Source organism: Anabrus simplex, chromosome 2 (assembly GCF_040414725.1).
Source record: "Anabrus simplex isolate iqAnaSimp1 chromosome 2, ASM4041472v1, whole genome shotgun sequence".
In the NCBI taxonomy this organism is placed as follows: Eukaryota; Metazoa; Arthropoda; class Insecta; order Orthoptera; family Tettigoniidae; genus Anabrus; species Anabrus simplex.
This window is the reverse complement of record NC_090266.1, coordinates 530389680-530409659: the sequence shown is the minus strand read 5'-3', so window position 1 is coordinate 530409659 and position 19980 is coordinate 530389680. Positions and strand designations below refer to the sequence as shown.

Sequence of the window (19980 nt, the reverse complement as noted above, 5' to 3'; positions counted from 1 at the left end):
ACTCGCTAGGCCGGTCGGATGGAATATGACGCCAAGAACTTGAATCATATACTCCCGAAGCCGGCAGAAGACCGGAAATGGCCAGATCACAAACAGCCAATAGGATGTAATTTCCACTAGATTGCCGTTCATTTTGCCAATAGGAAACCCTTTTATTTTGGCCAATCAAATTACATGACTATATATGGTTATATTGAGATAGTTAGCAATTTCTTGATTATTCCTATTGCGACACCTATTACAACAGCTGTAACTGCACGTGTGGTATAGGATGTCTCAAAACTAAAGCACCTTACATTTTTCAAATGTTAATAAATTACGTCTTGATATGCAGATCACTTAATCACTCTTGCAATGTTAACAATAAAGTTCATAAGTTCCATTCTTGAGGTTTTCCTAAATAACATTTTTTTCTAGTTACATAAATTTGAATACCAAAACTCACTGCAAAATACTTCTTGCATCTTGCAATGTTGATACTGTCCAAAAATAAAATGGTACACATAACAAGAAACTCTATAATACATTATTTTCAAATAATGGGTAAATAGTAATTTACATTTCCAAACTCAATAATTACTTTCACAACACACAATGCTTAGTTCCAGTTCTCCATCCCACCACAGATTACATGTGCCATGGGTACTGGCGTAGCCCCCCTGGGCCCCCCCAAAATTTTTCCTGAAACTAGAGCGAGGCTCAGCCGTTGTTTTACGTACGGTATGAACGACTTAAAAACTTACGCCGAAATGTTAAATTAACGTAGCAACAAAGAATTTACTAGCAAGGGTCAATAGGACCATACACAATTCTACATATTTGTGCTGCTTGAATGAAAGGAAAACACGTAGGATTGTGTGACAAATGTCAAGACATGAGGAAAGGAGCAATTAGGCAAGGGATTACTCAGGAGGGGGCCGGAACGTGATCACGGAGATAACGGGGGCCACGGCCAGAAGCAGTTGCAAGCTTACAACATCGTGTCAGATTTTGCACATCAGTTCCCGGAAACAACATCCTAGGAATCCTCGGGTTGTACCATGGTTGAGAGATGTGCTGTGTTTAAGTTGCAGCGTTGTTAAGACTGTGACAGGATTGTGAGCTGCACTTAGTTCCTCATTTTGTGCCATATAAGTAATTTTTTTTTAAAGTTTTGAGATACACTCTGCCCACGTGTTTATAATTGATGAGCTATCTGACGGTGAAATGGCGGTGTATGTCCAGGCCAGTAGCATGGATACAACTTTTCCTTGGAAGGGGTTGTGAAAAGATTTTTAATTTTTATTTAGAAATTGCTTTACATCGCACCGTTGGTCTTATGGCGACGATGCAAAAGGAAAGGGTTAAGAGTGGGAAGGAAGCGGCCGTGGCCTTAATTAAGGTACAGCCCCAGCATTTGCCTGGTGTGAAAATGGGAAACCATGGAAAACCATCTTTAGGTCTTCCGACAGTGGGGTTTGAACCCACTATCTCCCAGATGCAAGCACACAGCTGTGCGCCCCTAACTGCAAAAATCAGATCAAAAATTAGATATAGGATTTTTCCGGCGTTTGCTGTATTAACCAGCGTTTCGTTTTAGGTCTGACACTAGACTCGTCAGAGTGGGATGTGTCAGACCCTACCCACTGACGCTGGGGTGCATGCAGGTGAACTTATCAGAAGCCTATTTAAGAGGCACAGTCTGATATCTGCATACGGGAGATAAAACTCCACAACCAACTCACCCGGTGGATATGAAAAGAAAGCCAGTCCTACCGAGTGCTGTGACGGATCTTCAGTACATATTGATGGTTTTGATTGTTACCATGTACAATCATAGCTTCTGTACTCTTAACATAAACCGGCTGCATTATTGAAACTGTTTGTAAAATTGGTAATATTGTTCTTCGTTTGTGAGGAAGTAGAATCTTCATTTAATTTGTCTTCTTATAAAAAGGAACCACTTTGGTACTACACCCCATGAAGGTGATTACCTTCCAGGTCATAGATATTTCGATTGCGGGAGATTAGAAAGGCCAACTCTACTGCACCCAAAACAAGGCTGTATCTTCCCCATCCCATGCCTATTGAATGCAGGATGCCTTAAGCCACATTCTAAAATAAGAAGACCTAAAAGTAACCAGGCGGCCCCGCGGTGTAGGGGGTAGCGTGCCTGCCTCTTACCGGAGGCCCCGGGTTCGATTCCCGGCCAGGTCAGGGATTTTTACCTGAATCTGAGGGCTGGTTCGAGATACACTCAGCCCACATGTTTATAATTGAGGAGCTATCTGATGGTGAGATGGCGGCCCCTGTCTAGAAAGCCGAGAATAACAGCAGAGAGGATTCGTCGTGCTGAGCACACTACACCTCGTAATCTGCAGACCTCCGGGCTGAACAGTGGCCGCTTGGTAGGCGATGGCCCTTTGGGGCTGTTACGCCATGGAGTTTGGTTTGGAAAAGTGAACAGAGAAGGAAGCGACACCCCTGCAAGGCTCTTTAGCTTCCAGTTAGTTCTTCTGTCCGGCCTCGTGCATTTAGGACAGTTGAAAAACGTACGCCTTAATAAATGCTCCTCATAAAACCTTTGTAAAAATACTAACTGCATCTATTTATAACAATAATCACAAACGCCTCCTTTTTATGTGGCTCAGTTGGTTGAGTCGCTGTCCTTCTGAGTCCGAGTTTGCAGGTTCAAATCCCGTCTGGGGTCGGTAGCCCTTAAAACGGTGTTGAAATGGCAACAGCTCCGTGTCATTGGTTTCTGGCATGTTAATAAAAATCATACATACGAATATTAGCATCACAAAACTGTAACTTTATACAACGGTACTATATTCTGTATCCCAGGCTTGCGAGGGAAAGTAATTAACAATTTGCTTTACGTCGCACTGACACAGATAGGTCTTATGATGATGGTGGGATAGGAAAGGCCTAGAAGTGGGAAGGAAGCGGCCATGGCCTTAATAATTAAGGTACAGCCCCAGCATTTGCTTGGCGTGAAAATGTGAAATAACGGGAAACCATTTTCAGGGCTGCCGACAGTGGGGTTCGAATCCACTATCTCCCGGAATCAAGATCACAGCTGCGTGGCCCTAACCGCAAGGGAAACTAATAGGACAAGGTAAACCCTACCTAGCATATGTTGTGATATGTATTTTCTTTACCAAATAACAAAATATATATACCCATATGCTTTACATTCTACAGTATATTTATGTATTTATTTATTTATTTATTTATTTATTTGTTTTTTTTGCTATTTGCTTTACGTCGCACTGACACAGATATGTCTTTCGGCAACGATGGGATAGGAAAGGCCTAGGAATTGGAAGGAAGCGGCCGTGGCCTTAAGTAAGGTACAGCCCCGGCATTTGCCTGGTGTGAAAAATGGGAAACCACGGAAAACCATCTTCAGGGCTGCCGACAGTGGGGCTCGAACCCACAATCTCCCAATTACTGGATACTGGCCGCACTTAAGCAACTGCAGCTATCGAGCTCGGTATTTGTTTATTTATTAGTGCCTTCTGTACAGTGGCGAAGTTAGGGCTGCAGGCCCCCTCGTACACTTAACCACATACTAATCAGAATCTTAAATAAAATACTGAGATACTTAAAATAGTTAAAGCTACATAAACTAATAGAATTGAAAATAAATTTAAATAAATTACTAATTAAATTCATGTTTTAAAAACTAATTAATATTAAAAACTCTTAAAAATGACTAATCCTCAAGCACGCACACATTCATACTTCAACCATTCAGTCAGCTGTCCTCAGCAGGTATTCTCGGCAGGTGACCATAAATCATGATTTTAAAAAAGCTCATTTCTCTGACCTGAGCTGGCAGGGTATTCCATAATCTGGCGACAGTCACCACAAATGATCTATTAATTTTATATGTGTGGTACAGTAGAATAGAAAGAATGAATCTAGAACGTGTATTTAAGTTGTGAAATGATGATAAAAAGATGAATTTAGAATAAATATACAGTGGCTGACTTTCAGCTACCACTCTAAACTCCATCGTTGAAGTGTGTAGCTGCCAACGTTTATCAGACATCAACCATGAGACAGCCTGATAGTATGGGGAGATATGAACATCATACCCGATATTATAAATAAATCACAGGCAGGAATTCAGTGCTCGTTGAAGTTTACATATTTCTTCTCTCGTCATGTCAACTGAAACAACATCACAATAATCAAGAATAGGGAGAATTAGTGTCTGTATTAGTTTGGCCTGTAGCTCAAATGGAAATACATCCCTCTGCCATTTAAGAGGGTGAAGAACTCCAAAAATCTTTTTACGTATTTCTTTCATGTGATCAGACCAATCAACTGTTTCATTCATCATTACGCCGAGATTTTTAACCATTTTACTGTAGGGAATAATGTTACCATTCAGTAGGATAAGTGGGATTGCAACGTTGTTTGAGTAGCTCAGCAATTTTCGTGATCCAATTATGATTGCCTGAGATTTTGTGGAGTTTATTATAAGAGAGTTTCGTTGTGCATATACACTGAGTCGTCGGAGGTCATTGTTAATATCTTGTCTTGCAGTGTCGATATGTTTGAAGATCGTCAGCATAGAGGTGGTGTGTGTTATTTCCTGTCACAGATGGTATGTCTGTCATTGATGTAAATACAGAAAATTAGAGGCCCTGGAATACTGCCCTGTGGGGCAACATTAAGTTTCATTTTCCATTTAGAGGCCTTGTCGTTTACTGTTACACGCTGTTGATGGTTACTCAGATAAGAACTGAAAACCTTAAGCGCAGCCAGGTCGAAATTTAGCCGTTCCATTTTCTTTATCATAGTCGGAAATACTATAGTGTCAAAGGCGCTACTGAAGTCAAGAAGGATAACTATAGTGAGCAGTCATTTGTCCATAGCATTTCTATTGTCTTCAGTAACCATCAAAAGCGCTGTCGTGGTACTGTGACTCTTTGCTGGATTGGCTGGAGGGGACAGCGGTGAGTCGGTGCAGTTAATTGGGGTAGGTTGAATATTTATTCTACTTAAGTAATCGTTCAGTTCGTAAAGTGGAATGTCAGGAGTTGTCTGTCTCTGTTGTTGTTTTCCTATTCCCAGAGGTCTAAGTTGATTAGAATTTAAGTTGCTGGCTAAATTCTGGAAATAATACATTTTTTATTTCTGATTAACTGCTTTGTGCGATTTCTTAAGATGCTGTAGGATTCGAAGTCTGTGTCATCTAGGGTTTGTTTATAATGTCGAAATAACGAGTCGGGCCATCATTCACTTAGCTTCATCATCCAGCCATTGGACAAGAAGTGCGAGAAACCAGTATTCGACGTGTGTGTGAGTGTGTGTATTTCTTTGCCGCATTATTTTTATAAAATGTCACTTCTTTATTGCTTATCAGATGACCATTATTATAATAACATTACCATATTTATCCTAAACCAGAATATTGCATCTTTAGTTAAGTAGATAAATTTCATAATTCGTCCGTATTGAACCAAGATTACAATTTAGTAAAATTCGTATCCACCTTATTAAATACATTAAAATGTTGTTAAGATGAAATTACAACATATATTTTATCAGAACTAGTTTCAACGCCTTATTTTGCATCATCATCAGCTGAAATACATGACGCAAAATAAGGTGTTGAAACTAGTTCCCACCGAGCTCGATAGCTGCAGTCTCTTAAGTGTGGCCAGTATCCAGTATTCGGGAGATAGTAGTAGGATAGTAGTAGTATGATCCATGTAAACTACGAACACCAAAGGTGAAAGATTACAGCCTTGTCTAACCCCTGCATGTACCCTGAACCAAGAACTCATTCTACCATCAATTCTCACTGCAGTCCAATTGTCAACATAAAAGCCTTTGATTGATTTTAATAACCTACCCTACCGAGCTCGATAGCTGCAGTCGCTTAAGTGCGGCCAGTGTCCAGTATTCGGGAGATAGTAGGTTCGAACCCCACTGTCGGCAGCCCTGAAATGGTTTTCTGTGGTTTCCCATTTTCACACCAGGCAAATGCTGGGGCTGTACCTTAATTACGGCCACGGCCGCTTCCTTCCCACTCCTAGCCCTTTCCTGTCCTGTCGTCGCCATAAGACCTATCTGTGTCGGTGCGACGTAAAGCAAATAGCAAAAAAAAAAAAAGAAACTAGTTCTCATAAAATATATGTTGTAATTTCATCTTAACAACATTTTAATGTATTGAATAAGGTGGATACGAATTTTAATAAATTGTAATATTGCATCTTTACTCAAACTGTTTATTCTTGCATTCATTTCACTGTTACTCTGAATATATGAAATGCTGCAGTTATGTTGGGATGGGAGTAACAGAGGTAGCTGGGGAGGGGGGGGTTCGTTCAAGGAATCCAGACCCCCCAGGAGTTTTAACAAATGTACTTTTATTAAGCATTTTATATACACTGACTTAGCAAATGTCATGGGATAGTCACCTAATAGCGTGTGGGGCCTCCTCTGGCCCTGCACACTGCAGTGAGACGCCGTGGAAGTCAGTCGACAAGTCCCTGGTAGTTCTCTGGACGCAGCTGACACCAAATCATTTGCAGAGCGGCCGCCAATGCTGATCTGTTCGTGGGTGCAGGATCCATGGCACGGAGATTGCGTTCCAGGACATCCGAGATATGCTCGATAGGGTTCATATCGGGGCTCCTGGGTGGCCATGGCAGTCATTGGAACTCTGCTGCATGTTCCGGGAACCATTCCCGGGCGACGTGGGAGAGATGTGGCGGCGTATTATCATCTTGAAACACCACAGAACCGTCTGGGCGCTGGAAGGCCAAAAATGGGTGGAGATGGTCACCGAGCGGCTCAACATACCGCATATCATGCAAAATCTCTTCCAGAACAACTAGGGGGCCCATTCCATACCAGGAAAATGCACCCCAGACCATAATAGAGACATCAGCGCCCTGGACCACATCTTCGAGGCAGGCGGGATCCAACGCTTCATGTGGTCTACGCCATACACAGTGCCTCCCATTGGCATGGTGTCATTAAAATCGTGATTCGTCCGACCATATCATGTTACGCCATTGTTCCAGTGTCCATCCCTGGTGACTGGCGACAAATGCGCGTCGTCGTGCCCGATGACGTTGGGTTAACAGTGGCACCCGTGTGTGGCGCCAGCTCCCATACCCCATAGAACCCATGTTCCTACGGATTGTCCACTGGGATACGTGTCTAGCACAGCCTGTGTTGAATTGAGCCATGACTTGTTGCACGTCTGTCACTATTGACAATCCGTCTCAGATGTCGCCGGTCACGGTCATCGAGGGTGGCTGGACGGCCGGTCGTTCGTCTGTTGTGGACGGTGACACCCGCATTCAACCATTCACGATACACCCTAGAAACGGTTGATCGTGTGAAGCCGAATTCCCGCACCACTTCCGAAATCGCACTTCCCATCCGTCGGGCACCGACCACTATACCCCATTCGAACGGTGTCAGCTCACGACGACTTTCCATGTTACACCTGTCATATGCACAGCCACTGCTCACAAGGTCTCCTATACAACTGCCGCTGGCACAGGGGGCGTGTGGTGCACAGACAACACACCTGCACATCAGTGCTCCGCTATCCCATGACATTTGCTCAGTCAGTTTATAATGTATATTAATATTAGCTTCCGGAGTCCGACTCATTGGGTGAATGATCAGTGTTGAGTCCTTCGGTTCAGAGAGTCTTGGGTTCAATTCCCGGCTGGGTCGGGGATTTTAATCGCGTCTGATTAATTATTCTGGCTCTGGGACTGGGTGATTGTCCCAACACTTTCCTCTTCATATTCAGACAACATACTATACTACCAACCATCAAAGAAAGACACAACAATGATTACATCCCTCCATATAGGGTTGGCGTCGAGAGGGACATCCGGCCGTAAAACAGGGCCAGATTGACATGTGCGACACAGTTCACACCCGCGACCCAACAGATGTGGGAAAAACGGGGGAAGAAGAAGAAGAAGATTACTATTAGCTTCCGGAATTTGCACAAATGCGCCACTCTTACGTGGATCCAAGGACACTCATTTCCTTTTTAGGTATTCTACACCACCTAAAGTTTGGAAGTTTGGACACCTATCAAAATAAAATTCTGGATGAATGCCCCCCCCCCCCCACAAACTGAAATCCTGGCTACGCTACTGGCCATGGGTGATGATACCAAATATCGCCATTCTCCTCTTCTGCCAAAGTACATCATGAATTATTTATCCAAGGAATGTATTAATGAAAAAATACGAACATTTTCTCTTACTGAACAGTTATTTGCCTTATTTCCTCATTGTTTTACTTATCTTTAACTGGAATGTTCACCTGATGGAGTTCCGTATGTGCAGTATATTGTAACATACACTTCCTGAAAGCATTCTCACAATAGTATAACAAGTAAGAACTGGCCACGCGGTTAAGGTCACGTAGCTATCAGCTTGTATTTGGGAGATACTGGGTGCGAACCCCACTGTTGGCAGCGCTGAAGATAGTTTTCTGTGGTTTCCCATTTTCACACCAGGCAAATGCTCGGGCTGTACCTTAATTAAGGCCACGGTTCCTTCCTTCCCACTCCCAGCCCTTTCCTATTCAATCGTCGCCATAAGACCTATCTGTGTCAGTGCAACTTAAAGCAAATTGTAAAAAAATTATAATAGTATGCATATTGCTTGTGTAATTCAGTTCAAGTTATTGCTGTATTTTCTTTCTTTATAGATCATGCAGTGGCAATCAGAACAGGTGGTTTTCCAGTTGCTATTAACCAGAACAGAACTACTACATCTAGACTGTTAGTTGAAGATTTTAATGTTCCCAGTGATTGCAAAGTGTGAGTTAAAACTACATACTGTGCTAGAATGAAATCTGATTCTTTTTTTAATAATTTGCTAGACAAAATTGTGATATGGCAGAAAGCATAGAGCAGAAGCTGATGTGTCCTACTTTAGTGATTGTTCCTGATAACAAATATTGTATGACCACAATGACAAGTGTGATGAATTATTGTTAACTTGTATGAACATCATCAAGGCTAATTATTTACGGTACAGGTATCCCTCGCTTAACACGATGAATTTGAAGTAATCATCGGATATGAAAACTTCTAAAGTGATTGTATTATACTATCGGTTACGTAGGAGATAGGGACTATTTCAAGGAAAAAATCCTATGAGTTTTAAACAAGTGCATGTTGTTTATTTTTGCTGTTACTACAGTCTGAAACTCTGCGTATGTACATAACTTTGAGAATCTTCAGTCTGATGATGAAATGACTTGGTCTGGTGAGTCTGGATTATCCATCTCTGGTTCCCTCTTGAATGTCCTGGGTCAGCAAATTGAGGATTGTTACTTTTTTTAATGAAGTGGTCGAGACTCAGCTGGCAGTTAGTATTCTTCTTCTCCCTGTAGAGTTCTTTGTAGCAAGATACGGAATTCTGAAAATCTCTGGCAAGTTTAGCACTTCTGTCCTCATTAGGGTCATTCTCTTCAATAATATTGATTGCATTATGAATGTGATTTTAAAAGTCAGCCATTTCTTCTTGTTATAAGCTGTTCAATAGGTTCTCAAATTTGAGCTTCTTCCTCTTCACGTTTCTTTCTCCAATTCAAGGTCTTCAGTAGTGAGTTCTGCATAGTGGGACTGGAGGAGTTCATCCACATTTGCCTTGTCTACGTCCTCAGATCCAGTAGATTTAGCCATGTTAACGTTTGCATGTGTTAAACTGGTAAGTTCGGGTTCAGGATCAAAATCAAAAGAATTAGCACTACGAGACCAAATCTTCTTCCAAACTCCCTTCATATAAGATTCTTTAACTTCTACCCATGCATGTCCAATGTTTTTAACTGCGTTCTTTATGGTGAAGTTCTTCCAAAATTGTGTGACACTAGTTATGTCTCCATCTGTTTCCTCAACTCTTCTTCTTCATCCATTCCCGTTTCCAGATTCTCTCTGCGTAGGGTAGTGTACCAAAGCCCTCCATCTTACTTGACCTTTCCACGATTCCTCTTCTACCGGGCGAGTTGGCCGTGCGCGTAGAGGCGCGCGGCTGTGAGCTTGCATCCGGGAGATAGTAGGTTCGAATCCCACTATCGGCAGCCCTGAAAATGGTTTTCCGTGGTTTCCCATTTTCACACCAGGCAAATGCTGGGGCTGTACCTTAATTAAGGCCACGGCCGCTTCCTTCCAACTCCTAGGCCTTTCCTATCCCATCATCGCCATAAGACCTATCTGTGTCGGTGCGACGTAAAGCCCCTAGAAAAAAAAAAAAAAGATTCCTCTTCTAGTACTTTATTGCTATCGACTCCTCTATTTGCAATACAGTCCACAACAGAGCTCCTCCATCTCATTCTAGGCCATCCCCTAGGCCTCTTTCCCATCTCTGTATCCATGAATGTTCTCTTTGGAATTCTCTCTCCTGGCATTCTCATCATGTGTCCAAACCATTTTAGCTTTGCTATATCAATCTCTTCTTGACGTTACACACTCCCACACTGCTTCTTATTTCCTCATTTCGTATTCTATCTCGTCTCGTCTTTCCCTGCATGTTCCTCAAGAACCTCATTTCAGCTGCTTGTATCTTTGGTTCTGCTTAGTCAACGTCCAAGCTGCTGAAGCATAGGTCAGTATAGGTTTATAATAGGATGAGTATAAAACCTCCTTGCACTTCATTGGCACATCTTTATTCCATACAATGTCTCTCACACACTGGTAGAGACTTGCAGACTGCTGTATTCTTAAATCAGTGTCTCCATCCAAATTTCCATCTTGTGACATCACACTGCCCAAGTATTAAAATGTTTTCACTACTTCAAGAGGTTCTTCATTTCCTATTTTTATCACTCCCCTGGACTTTCTGTTACCTCTAATCATGACCAAAGTCTTGCTTTTTGCAGTACTAATCTTCATTCCAAAATTTCTTATCTCCTTATTCCATAAATCAACTTGTGTGTGTACTTCCTCTTCATTATCTCCCCAAACCTCGATGTCATCAGCAAAGAGCATAGACTTTACTTGCTCACCCATCATCTTCTCCTTGATATTATGTAAAATTCTATCCATGATGATAATGAAGAGTAAGGGAGACAATAGATTTTCCTGTCTTAAGCCTGTCTCAACTCTGAAGCATTTGGTTTGACCCACTTTGGTTCTAACACAGCTTTCGCAATTTTGATACAATGCTATTACCATCTGCATTGTTTCATTCCCAGTCTGTGCCTCTGTCAATGTTTTCCATACCAAATTCCTTGGGACACTGACATATGTCTTTTCAATATCTAGAAACATTACTACCATGTCCTTTCCATATTCCCAACAATACCTTTCCATCATTTGACACAATTTAAATATTGGGTCAAATGTGGACCTGCCTCTTCTGAATCCAAACTGGTGTTCTGCCAATTTTCCCTCTACTCTGTCTCCTGTTCGTTTATCCAAGATTCTTTCAAGGATCTTAGCTGTATTAGGTATCAGTGTCATTCCTCTGCAATATTTACATTGCTTCCTGTCTCCTTTCTTGAAAATTGGTATAATGACCCCTTTCGCCAACTCTTTTGGAACATCCTTTTCTCTCCATATCACTCTGAAGAGTCTATACAACCACTGTAGAACAACTGCTCCTGCTGCTATTATCATTTCTATGGTGACCCCGTCAATTCCACCTGCCTTGCCTCATTTCATTCTTTTAGTGGCCCGCTCAATCTCTGCCATGGACACGTCGTTTTCCTTATCTTCAACTAGTTGCATGAATGTTTTGCAGCTGTTGAAGGTTGCATTATCACTCTGATCCATGGGTTGAATGAGAGATGATGTTTCCGGTGGCAGAAACAAATCAGCATCTGCGATATTCGGAGGATACCTTGGCACGTTATCCAAAAGTAACAGGATTTTAAAGGGCACATTTATTTTCTTACAATAAGCTTACAGCTTACGACAGATTTCATTGGAGAAGTAGGACTCAAACATAGCGCCTGTTATCCAGGCTTTCTTGTTTGAGCACAAACAACTGGCAGTTCTTGCTTAGAGTAGCCCATGAGTGCTCGTAGGTTCTCAGAGTGATAAACCAACAGGTGTGTGCTTTACGGTCTCCAGACGCATTTCCTCCTGACAACAAAGTGAGACGATCTTTGGAGGCTTTCAAACCGGGCATCCTCTTTTCTCGTATTGACAGAAATGTTCTGCTTGCCATACGTTTCCAGAACAAGCCTGTTTCATCCAGGTTGAACACTTGTAGCAAATATTTATGCTTCTTAATTACTACTTGTAATTGTGTAGGAAAATATTCAGCTGCAACAGCACCCACTCCTGCAGTCTCCCTTGTTAGCTTAAGGTTATGGAATCCATGCCGTCCTTCGAAATGTTCGAACCAACCACCACTTGCTGCAAAACATTGCACTTCAGGGTATGGATAGGATGCTTTCAGTTCTTTGAACAGAGCTTTTACTTTTGCCTGAATAACCATGGTGGATATCGGGATAGAACGTATAGTATGATCAATCCATAAGGCCAACATTCATTCCATTTTCTCCATAATTGGCACCCTTATTTGTGTTATCTTAAATTACATCATTACGGTCACAATTTTGCAGCTTTCTTCGATTTTTTCGGCTTGACTTCGTATGGTTCTCAGGATTGATTCTGAGATTCCTGTAGTTTTGACAAAGTCCACAGTGCATTTATTGTGTTCATATTGCTTTATAACTTCCAGCTTTTCTTCAACTGTTACTGATTTCATTTGATTTTTGATTTTGGAAGCATTTTGATCACCTTTTCTTTTCTCCATAATGTTTTTTAGGAACAATAAAGCACAGCTTACTAACTCAATGCTTTCTTAATACTGACCACATGCTGCCAGTCAGCACTGAGACAACACAACACAGCTACTCAGTGCTCATTTTGAAACCGACTACACACCGCCTTGCAGCACCACACACTCAGTCATAAAATCATACACAGGCTGATTGTGTATCCGCAACCTAACTTGTATATTAAAATATTTTATAAACTACGTACATTTTTTAAATCGCATTATAGCAAAATTGCGTAATGTGAGAACGCATATAACGAGGAGTGACTGTATTTTTATTTGTTTTTGTTTTGTAATCATCGTATATTGTCTGTCAGGGTACAGTCAGATAGCTGTGAGCTTGCATTCAGGAGATGGTGGTGTTGAATCCCACCTCTGTGAATTTACTAAACGTTGCCATAATCCTCTGTTCACAACTAGTGCTGTGGCCTCATTTAGTTCTATACCTCTTATCTTTAAATCCTTAGAAAATCAGTCTAACCATCATCATCTTGGTCTCCCTTTACTTCTCTTACCCTCATTAACAGAGTCCATTAGTCCCCTAGGTAACCTATCCTCCTCCATTCACCTCACATGTCCCCACCACTTAAGCCAGTTTATGCATACAGCTTCATCCATCAAGTTCATTCTTAATTTAGCCTTTATCTCCTCATTCTGAGTACCCACCTGCCATTGTTTCCACCTGTTTGTACCCGCAATCATTCTTGCTCCTTTCATGTCTGTTACTTCTAACTTATGAATAAGATATACTGAATCCACCCAGCTTTCACTCCCGTAGAGCATAGTTGGTCTGAAAGCAGACCGATGTAAAGATAGTTTCATCCGGGAGCTGACTTCCTTCTTACAGAATACTGTTGATTGCAACTGCGAACTCACTGCATTAGCTTTACTGCACCCTGATTCAATCTCACCTACTATATTACCATCTTAGGAGAACACACATCCTAAATATTTGAAATTACCTACCTGTTCCAGCTTTATATCACCAATCTGATATTTAATTCTCTTGGATTCCTTACCTACTGACATCATTTTAGTCTTCGAAAGGCTAATTTTCATACCATACTCATTGCACCTACACTCATGTTCATAAAAAACAGAACACCTTGAAAGACTAGAGATAGAAAATTCATATTCACAGGAGATGTTCATTAGTATGTTCTGCAGAAACAATTAGCATTTCAGTCACCTAGGTTCAGCACATGTCCTGTTGCCTAGTAGGCACTGGGTCCTCCATGGGCACTGATAACTTGTTCCATGCGTGATGGCATCGACGTGTATAAGGCGCAAATGGCATCCTGGTGTATAGCCATCCATGCTGCATTCACCTGGCTCCACAGTTCATCGTTGGTGGTTAGCATTGGGTCACAGCGCCGCACCCATCGTTTCACCATATCCCACACATTTTTGATTGGCGACAAGTCCAGTTATCGGGCGGTTCAGGGCAACGGTTTGACATCTTCTAACAACAAGAAGGCACGTGTTCGTGCAGCAACATGTGGTCGCGCATTGTCCTGCTGAAATATGGCGTCTAGCGCGTCGTGCAGAAAGGGTATGGCTGCGCAGGATGTCATTCATGTAGGTCAAACTGGTCACAGTGCCCTGGACATGCACCAACTGTGATTTGTGGTTGTACCCAGTAGCACCCCACACCATAAGGCCTTGAATTGGTGCTGTATGTCATGTGCGAATGCAGTCATTGTGATGCCTCCCCACCTGTCTGCGACGAACCGAAATGTGGCCATAATTTTCAAACAAACTGAACCTGGATTCGTCCGAAAATACTATCTGCTGCCATTCCTGTCCCCAGTGACATTGTTCTATACACCGTTGCAGTCTAGCAGGTTTATGCACATTAGTCAAAGGTAGGCGGAGAAGTAGACGACACACCGGTAACCCAGAGCGTAATAAACGGCGATAGACTGTCACTCATGATAGTGTACGATTTGTTACACTGTTCCACTGTTGTGCCAGAGCCGAGGGAGATACAGATGTGTCCTGTAATGTCATTCGGATGAAGTGACGATCTTCTTGGGGGAGGGGGGGTCTGTATGATGCGACCAGACCCATCTTGTTGTGTTCTGCGGCCTTCTGTGAACCATTCTGTACATACCCGTTGCACTGCCGACACACTTTGTTCCACATGACCAGCAATTTCCCGGATGGATGCATTGCATTCTCTCATGCCAATAATGCGCCCTCCTTCAAACTCACTCATTTGACGGTACGGTTCTCACATACGTCTGCGAAGCATCCTGCTCGTCGTCAGCATAGGCCACACTGCTTATTTCATTTCCACCTAACTGAATCCCTCCCTGTTACCTTATACCTTTCAGCAGATGATCCATGTAAACTACGAACACCAAAGGTGAAAGATTACAGCCTTGTCTAACCCCTGCATGTACCCTGAACCAAGAACTCATTCTACCATCAATTCTCACTGCAGTCCAATTGTCAACATAAAAGCCTTTGATTGATTTTAATAACCTACCCTACCGAGCTCGATAGCTGCAGTCGCTTAAGTGCGGCCAGTGTCCAGTATTCGGGAGATAGTAGGTTCGAACCCCACTGTCGGCAGCCCTGAAATGGTTTTCCGTGGTTTCCCATTTTCACACCAGGCAAATGCTGGGGCTGTACCTTAATTAAGGCCACGGCCGCTTCCTTCCAACTCCTAGCCCTTCCCTGTCCCATCGTCGTCATAAGACCTATCTGTGTCGGTGCGACGTAAAGCAATTAGCAAAAAAAATAAAAAAAAAAAAAAAATAACCTACCCTTAATCCCATAGTCCCCCAGTATGGCCAACATCCTTTCCCTTGGTAAACTGTCATATGCTTTTCCTAGATCTACAAAACGTAGACATAACTGTCCATTCCTCTCGTAGCATTTTTCACTTACCTGGCACATACTGAAAATCTGATGCTGCCAGCCCATCTGTGGTCTGAAACCACACTGGTTTTCATCGAAATTCCTCTCAACCCCTGATTACACCCTCCTTTCCAAAATGCCAGTGATACTTTGCCTGGTATACTAATCAATGAGATACTTCAATAATTTATTGTTGCAATCCTTCCTGTTCCCTTTCTTATAGGTAGGTGCAATTACTGCTTTTGTCCAATCTGAAGGTACCTTACCAACACTTCATGCTAATCTTATTCCTCTATGAAGCTATTTCATTCCTGCCTTCCCACTATACTTCATCATTTCAGGTCTAATTTCATCTATTCCTGCTGCTTTATGACAATGGAGTTTAGGCCTATGAAGTGTAATTTCACCAACATAATTTTTCTCCTCCCTGTGAGCTTGGTTGTTCGCGATGTCACCAAGAATATTTCCTTTTACGTTGAGAATATTTTCAAAGTATTCCTTCTATCTATCCAGTGATGCCCTGGGATCTATTATGAGTTCACCTGAATTACCCAAAACACTGTTCATTTCCATTTTTCCCTCCCTTCGTAAGATTCTTTATTACTGTAAAGAAAGGTTTCCCTGCTGCTTGATCTAGCCTTTCAAGGTTGTTACCAAAATCTTCCCAAGACTTCCTTTTGAATTCATCTGTTTGTTTCGCTTTGTTTCTTTCACCTATGTACAATTCCCTGTCTGCATCATCCCTTATTTGGAGCCATTTCTGGCACTCCTTCTTTTTACGTTTACAAGCTGCTCTCATTTCATCATTCCACCAAGATGTTCACTTTTTCTTATATTTGCACGCAGTTGTTCCTAGGTATTCCCTTGCTGTTTCTACTACTACACTGTTTGGAAATTCTCACTGATCATATCCATGTACTTCTGTCTAGTTTTCTCGTCCTGGAGCTTTTCTAACCTTATACGTTTGCAGACAGGTTTAACTTTCTCTGCCCTAGGCCTACAGATACTTAACTTCACTACAGATTTCCCAAATTCAAAGTCAGTTAAGATATAGTCTGTTATGGATCTGGTACGCCTACCTCCCATTTGTAGTGGTGAATAGCCTTATGCTTGAAGGATGTAATCGTAACTGCTAAACCCATACTAGCACAGAAGTCCTGCAAACTCTTCCCATTCCTATTAGCTTCCATCTCCCCGTCATTTACCAATCACCCTTTCGTATCCTTCAGTTCTGTTTTCAACTCTTGCATTAAAATCGCCCATTAGCACTATCCTATCCTTGCTGTAGACTTTGATTACAATGTCACTCAATGCTTCATAAAACTTGTCAACTTCATCCTCATCTGCACCCTCACAAGGTGAATACACTGAGACAGTTCTTGTCCTAATTCCTCCAACTGCCAAATTTACCCACATCATTCGCTCTTTTACATGCCTAACACAAACTATGTTGTGTGCAATAGTATTACTGATGAACAGCCCTACCACACGCTCTGCCCTTCCCTTTTTAACACCTGTCAAGTACGCCTTATAACCTCGTATCTCTTCCTTGTTATCTCCCCTTACCCGAATATCATTTACTCCTAGCACATCCAGATGCATCCTCTTTGCTGACTCAGCCTGTTCTACATTCTTTCTTCCATAAGCCCCATTAATATTGATAGCTTCCCGTCAAATTCCATTTCATTCACGAAGTTGTTTTCTGGGAGTCCCTTGCCTGTCAAATGGGAGTGGGACTCCATTACTCCCATAGGTCCGAGGCTTGCTTAAAATGTTCTGAGCTCAGTAAATTTTGTGAAGCAGGATGCTACCCTTTCTTACACATAGTCCAAGTGAGGATCTCTCCTCTGAATGGGTTAGCTGCCTGAGCAGAAGGGGGGCCATGACTCAGAATATGTCTGAGTTGCCTACTCCCATTTCGTAGCAACTGGTATCCCGACTCTCAGGACCACTTACTAGGCCAATCAGCCGTTGCCCATGGTTCACGAACTAGGACGTGAGTACAGTAACGTACACTGTGAGCAAATTGTAAAAAAAGAAAAGCAATAAAAAACAACACATTAAAATTTTGAGTGATATTTGTGACATTTGTTTCTTCTTTGGAAAAATCAAATGGTAATATTGATAGTTTTTGTCTTCAGTCCTGTTTGTTGATAATAGTAAAAATGGTTCATTTGACTAAATACTGATGGACCAGCAAAACACGTCCTAAATTGCAAAAATGAATTGACGGATCTAATAAACAAATTATTTCTTACTGCAAGTATAGGATATTTGTTTGTAGTCATTTCGGAACACTGAAATTAAAACATAATGTAGTCTCTATGAATGTGTTTTTATCTCCTGGACTTGATAGGGGAGTCCAAAAGAAAGAGAAAAAGGAACTATGAGTTTGCTAAAAACCATGAAAGAATAAACAAAAGAATGTTAACAAGTTGGGTGCATAAAAATACACCTATTTACTCCCTGTTGTGAGAGTGAAGGGAGCGGGACCACCTCCCCTCAATAAACGCAGCTCTTAGCGGCCGCTGAACAGCAGTTATTCCAGTTTAAATTTGTTCACTGAGCGGAGCCAAGACAACAGGGCCGCCGGGGAGTGAGTAACAGTATTTTTACATGCCCAACTTGATATCATTCTTTTGTTTATTTTTTCATAGTTTTAGTATACTTACAGTTCCTTTTTCTCTTTGTTTTAGGCTCCTCTGTCAAGTTCAGGAGGAAAAAAAAAACACATTCATACAGACTACATTATGTTTTAACTTCAGTATTCAAAATTGATATACAAATGTTCTGCACTCACAGTAAGAAATAATTTGTTTATAAGATCCATCAATTCATATTTTAATTTTAATAGGTGTTCCCTGATCCATTAGTATACAGTACCATATTAACCATAAACAACAAACAGGACTGTTAACTCCAATTATCAATATTATTTTTTGGGTTTTCCATATTAGAAACATTCTTAAGACGCCATGTAGTGTCACTCACAAGTTTATTCCTTGTATAAGTGTTTATTTCATGACAACAGTAAGGATTTTTGCCAAAATGATGTTATTTTATCAATAGATTCTTCAAATCAAGAAGGACAATAAGTGACAAAACACCAAATTACAGTGGCATGTTGGGTTTCAGTTTTAAGAGTTAATTTTTTTGTGTTTATAATATTATAACATATATATATAATAATTAATTACTATTGAAACAGTGGACCAATACATTTCTCAAAAGAGTTGTCTGAAGTTACAAGTCAATACTGAAGCAACTGTGACGTTCATTACATGGAACATTATGGAGTTCGCAGTAATCAACCTCATATCACTGACTGGAAAGTCAGAAGAAGTGATTGATTTTATGGAGATGGAGAATATTTAAGGGAACACTTTAAGGGAAGGCTACAATTTTGGTATATTTTTATATCCTTGTTCACACACTGAATTTTTAATTCCCTCATGAAGTTGGGTAGTTTCCAGTCACAGAACAATAAAATTACCATTCTTATTCTCAATACCTCGCTGTGATATGGTAACACTCAAAACATTCTCTTATGCAGAGACCTGCATCTCATTTACTGCAATATGCGATTGTCATTCTCTTCACTGTGCATCCAGTGTTGTGCTTGGACTTTTCGTAGCTGTGCATGCCCTTTTTTCTTGGTGCCCACTGCAGGTATTCTGTGTGAAAAATTATCTCTATCTACAAATCTTCCCACAGTTGATGCTCATGATTCGTCAGTGATTTCAGCCCCAACATAACTTGCTAAATCATCCGCTAAATGTTCACAAAATTTCAAAAGGGAAAATTTCTGTCTTATGGTACAGTAGATAGGCATTCAGTATGGCAAGATCAAACAGATGAAGGAAAAAAATTTCCACCACTGATCAACTTCCTCATGAATGCATAATACGCTGGCAATTGGTCAGACTTACCAACACCCACTTTGAATTTGTATAGTGCACTACTGCTGATGGTTTGGATTTCTCATGGCTCCCTCTTGCTGCAGGTATTTGTCATGTCATCATATTCAGTACTCAGCGTATACAGTACATGTTTTGTATAGCTAGAAGGTGTTCTCTCCGCTATGAAATGTTTTCACCCTTTTTCAGTCTTTCGCTAACTCTTACTGTATTATTTTAATCATTATTGTTTATTTTATTCCGTATTGACTTTTATCTAGTAATCAATCACTACTGATCTGCATTTAGGGCAGTTGCCCAGGTCGCAGATTCCCTGTCTGTTGTTTTCCTAGCCTTTTCTTAAATGATTGCAAAGAAATTGGAAATTTATTGAACATCTCCCTTGGTAAGTTATTCCAATCCCTAACTCCCCTTCCTAT

The 19980-nt window shown here is 41.3% G+C and overlaps 1 protein-coding gene across 2 annotated transcripts in view; it reads left to right on the top strand.

The window, feature by feature from the left end:
- The window catches only part of LOC136862912 (FAST kinase domain-containing protein 2, mitochondrial), a 116813-nt gene that overhangs the window by 79939 nt on the left and 16894 nt on the right, over positions 1–19980 (top strand). For both annotated transcript variants that reach the window (XM_067139193.2, XM_067139194.2), the window contains one exon: positions 8695–8806. In XM_067139193.2, coding sequence (XP_066995294.2) covers positions 8695–8806 — 112 coding nt within the window. The remainder of the gene's footprint in view (positions 1–8694; positions 8807–19980) is intronic.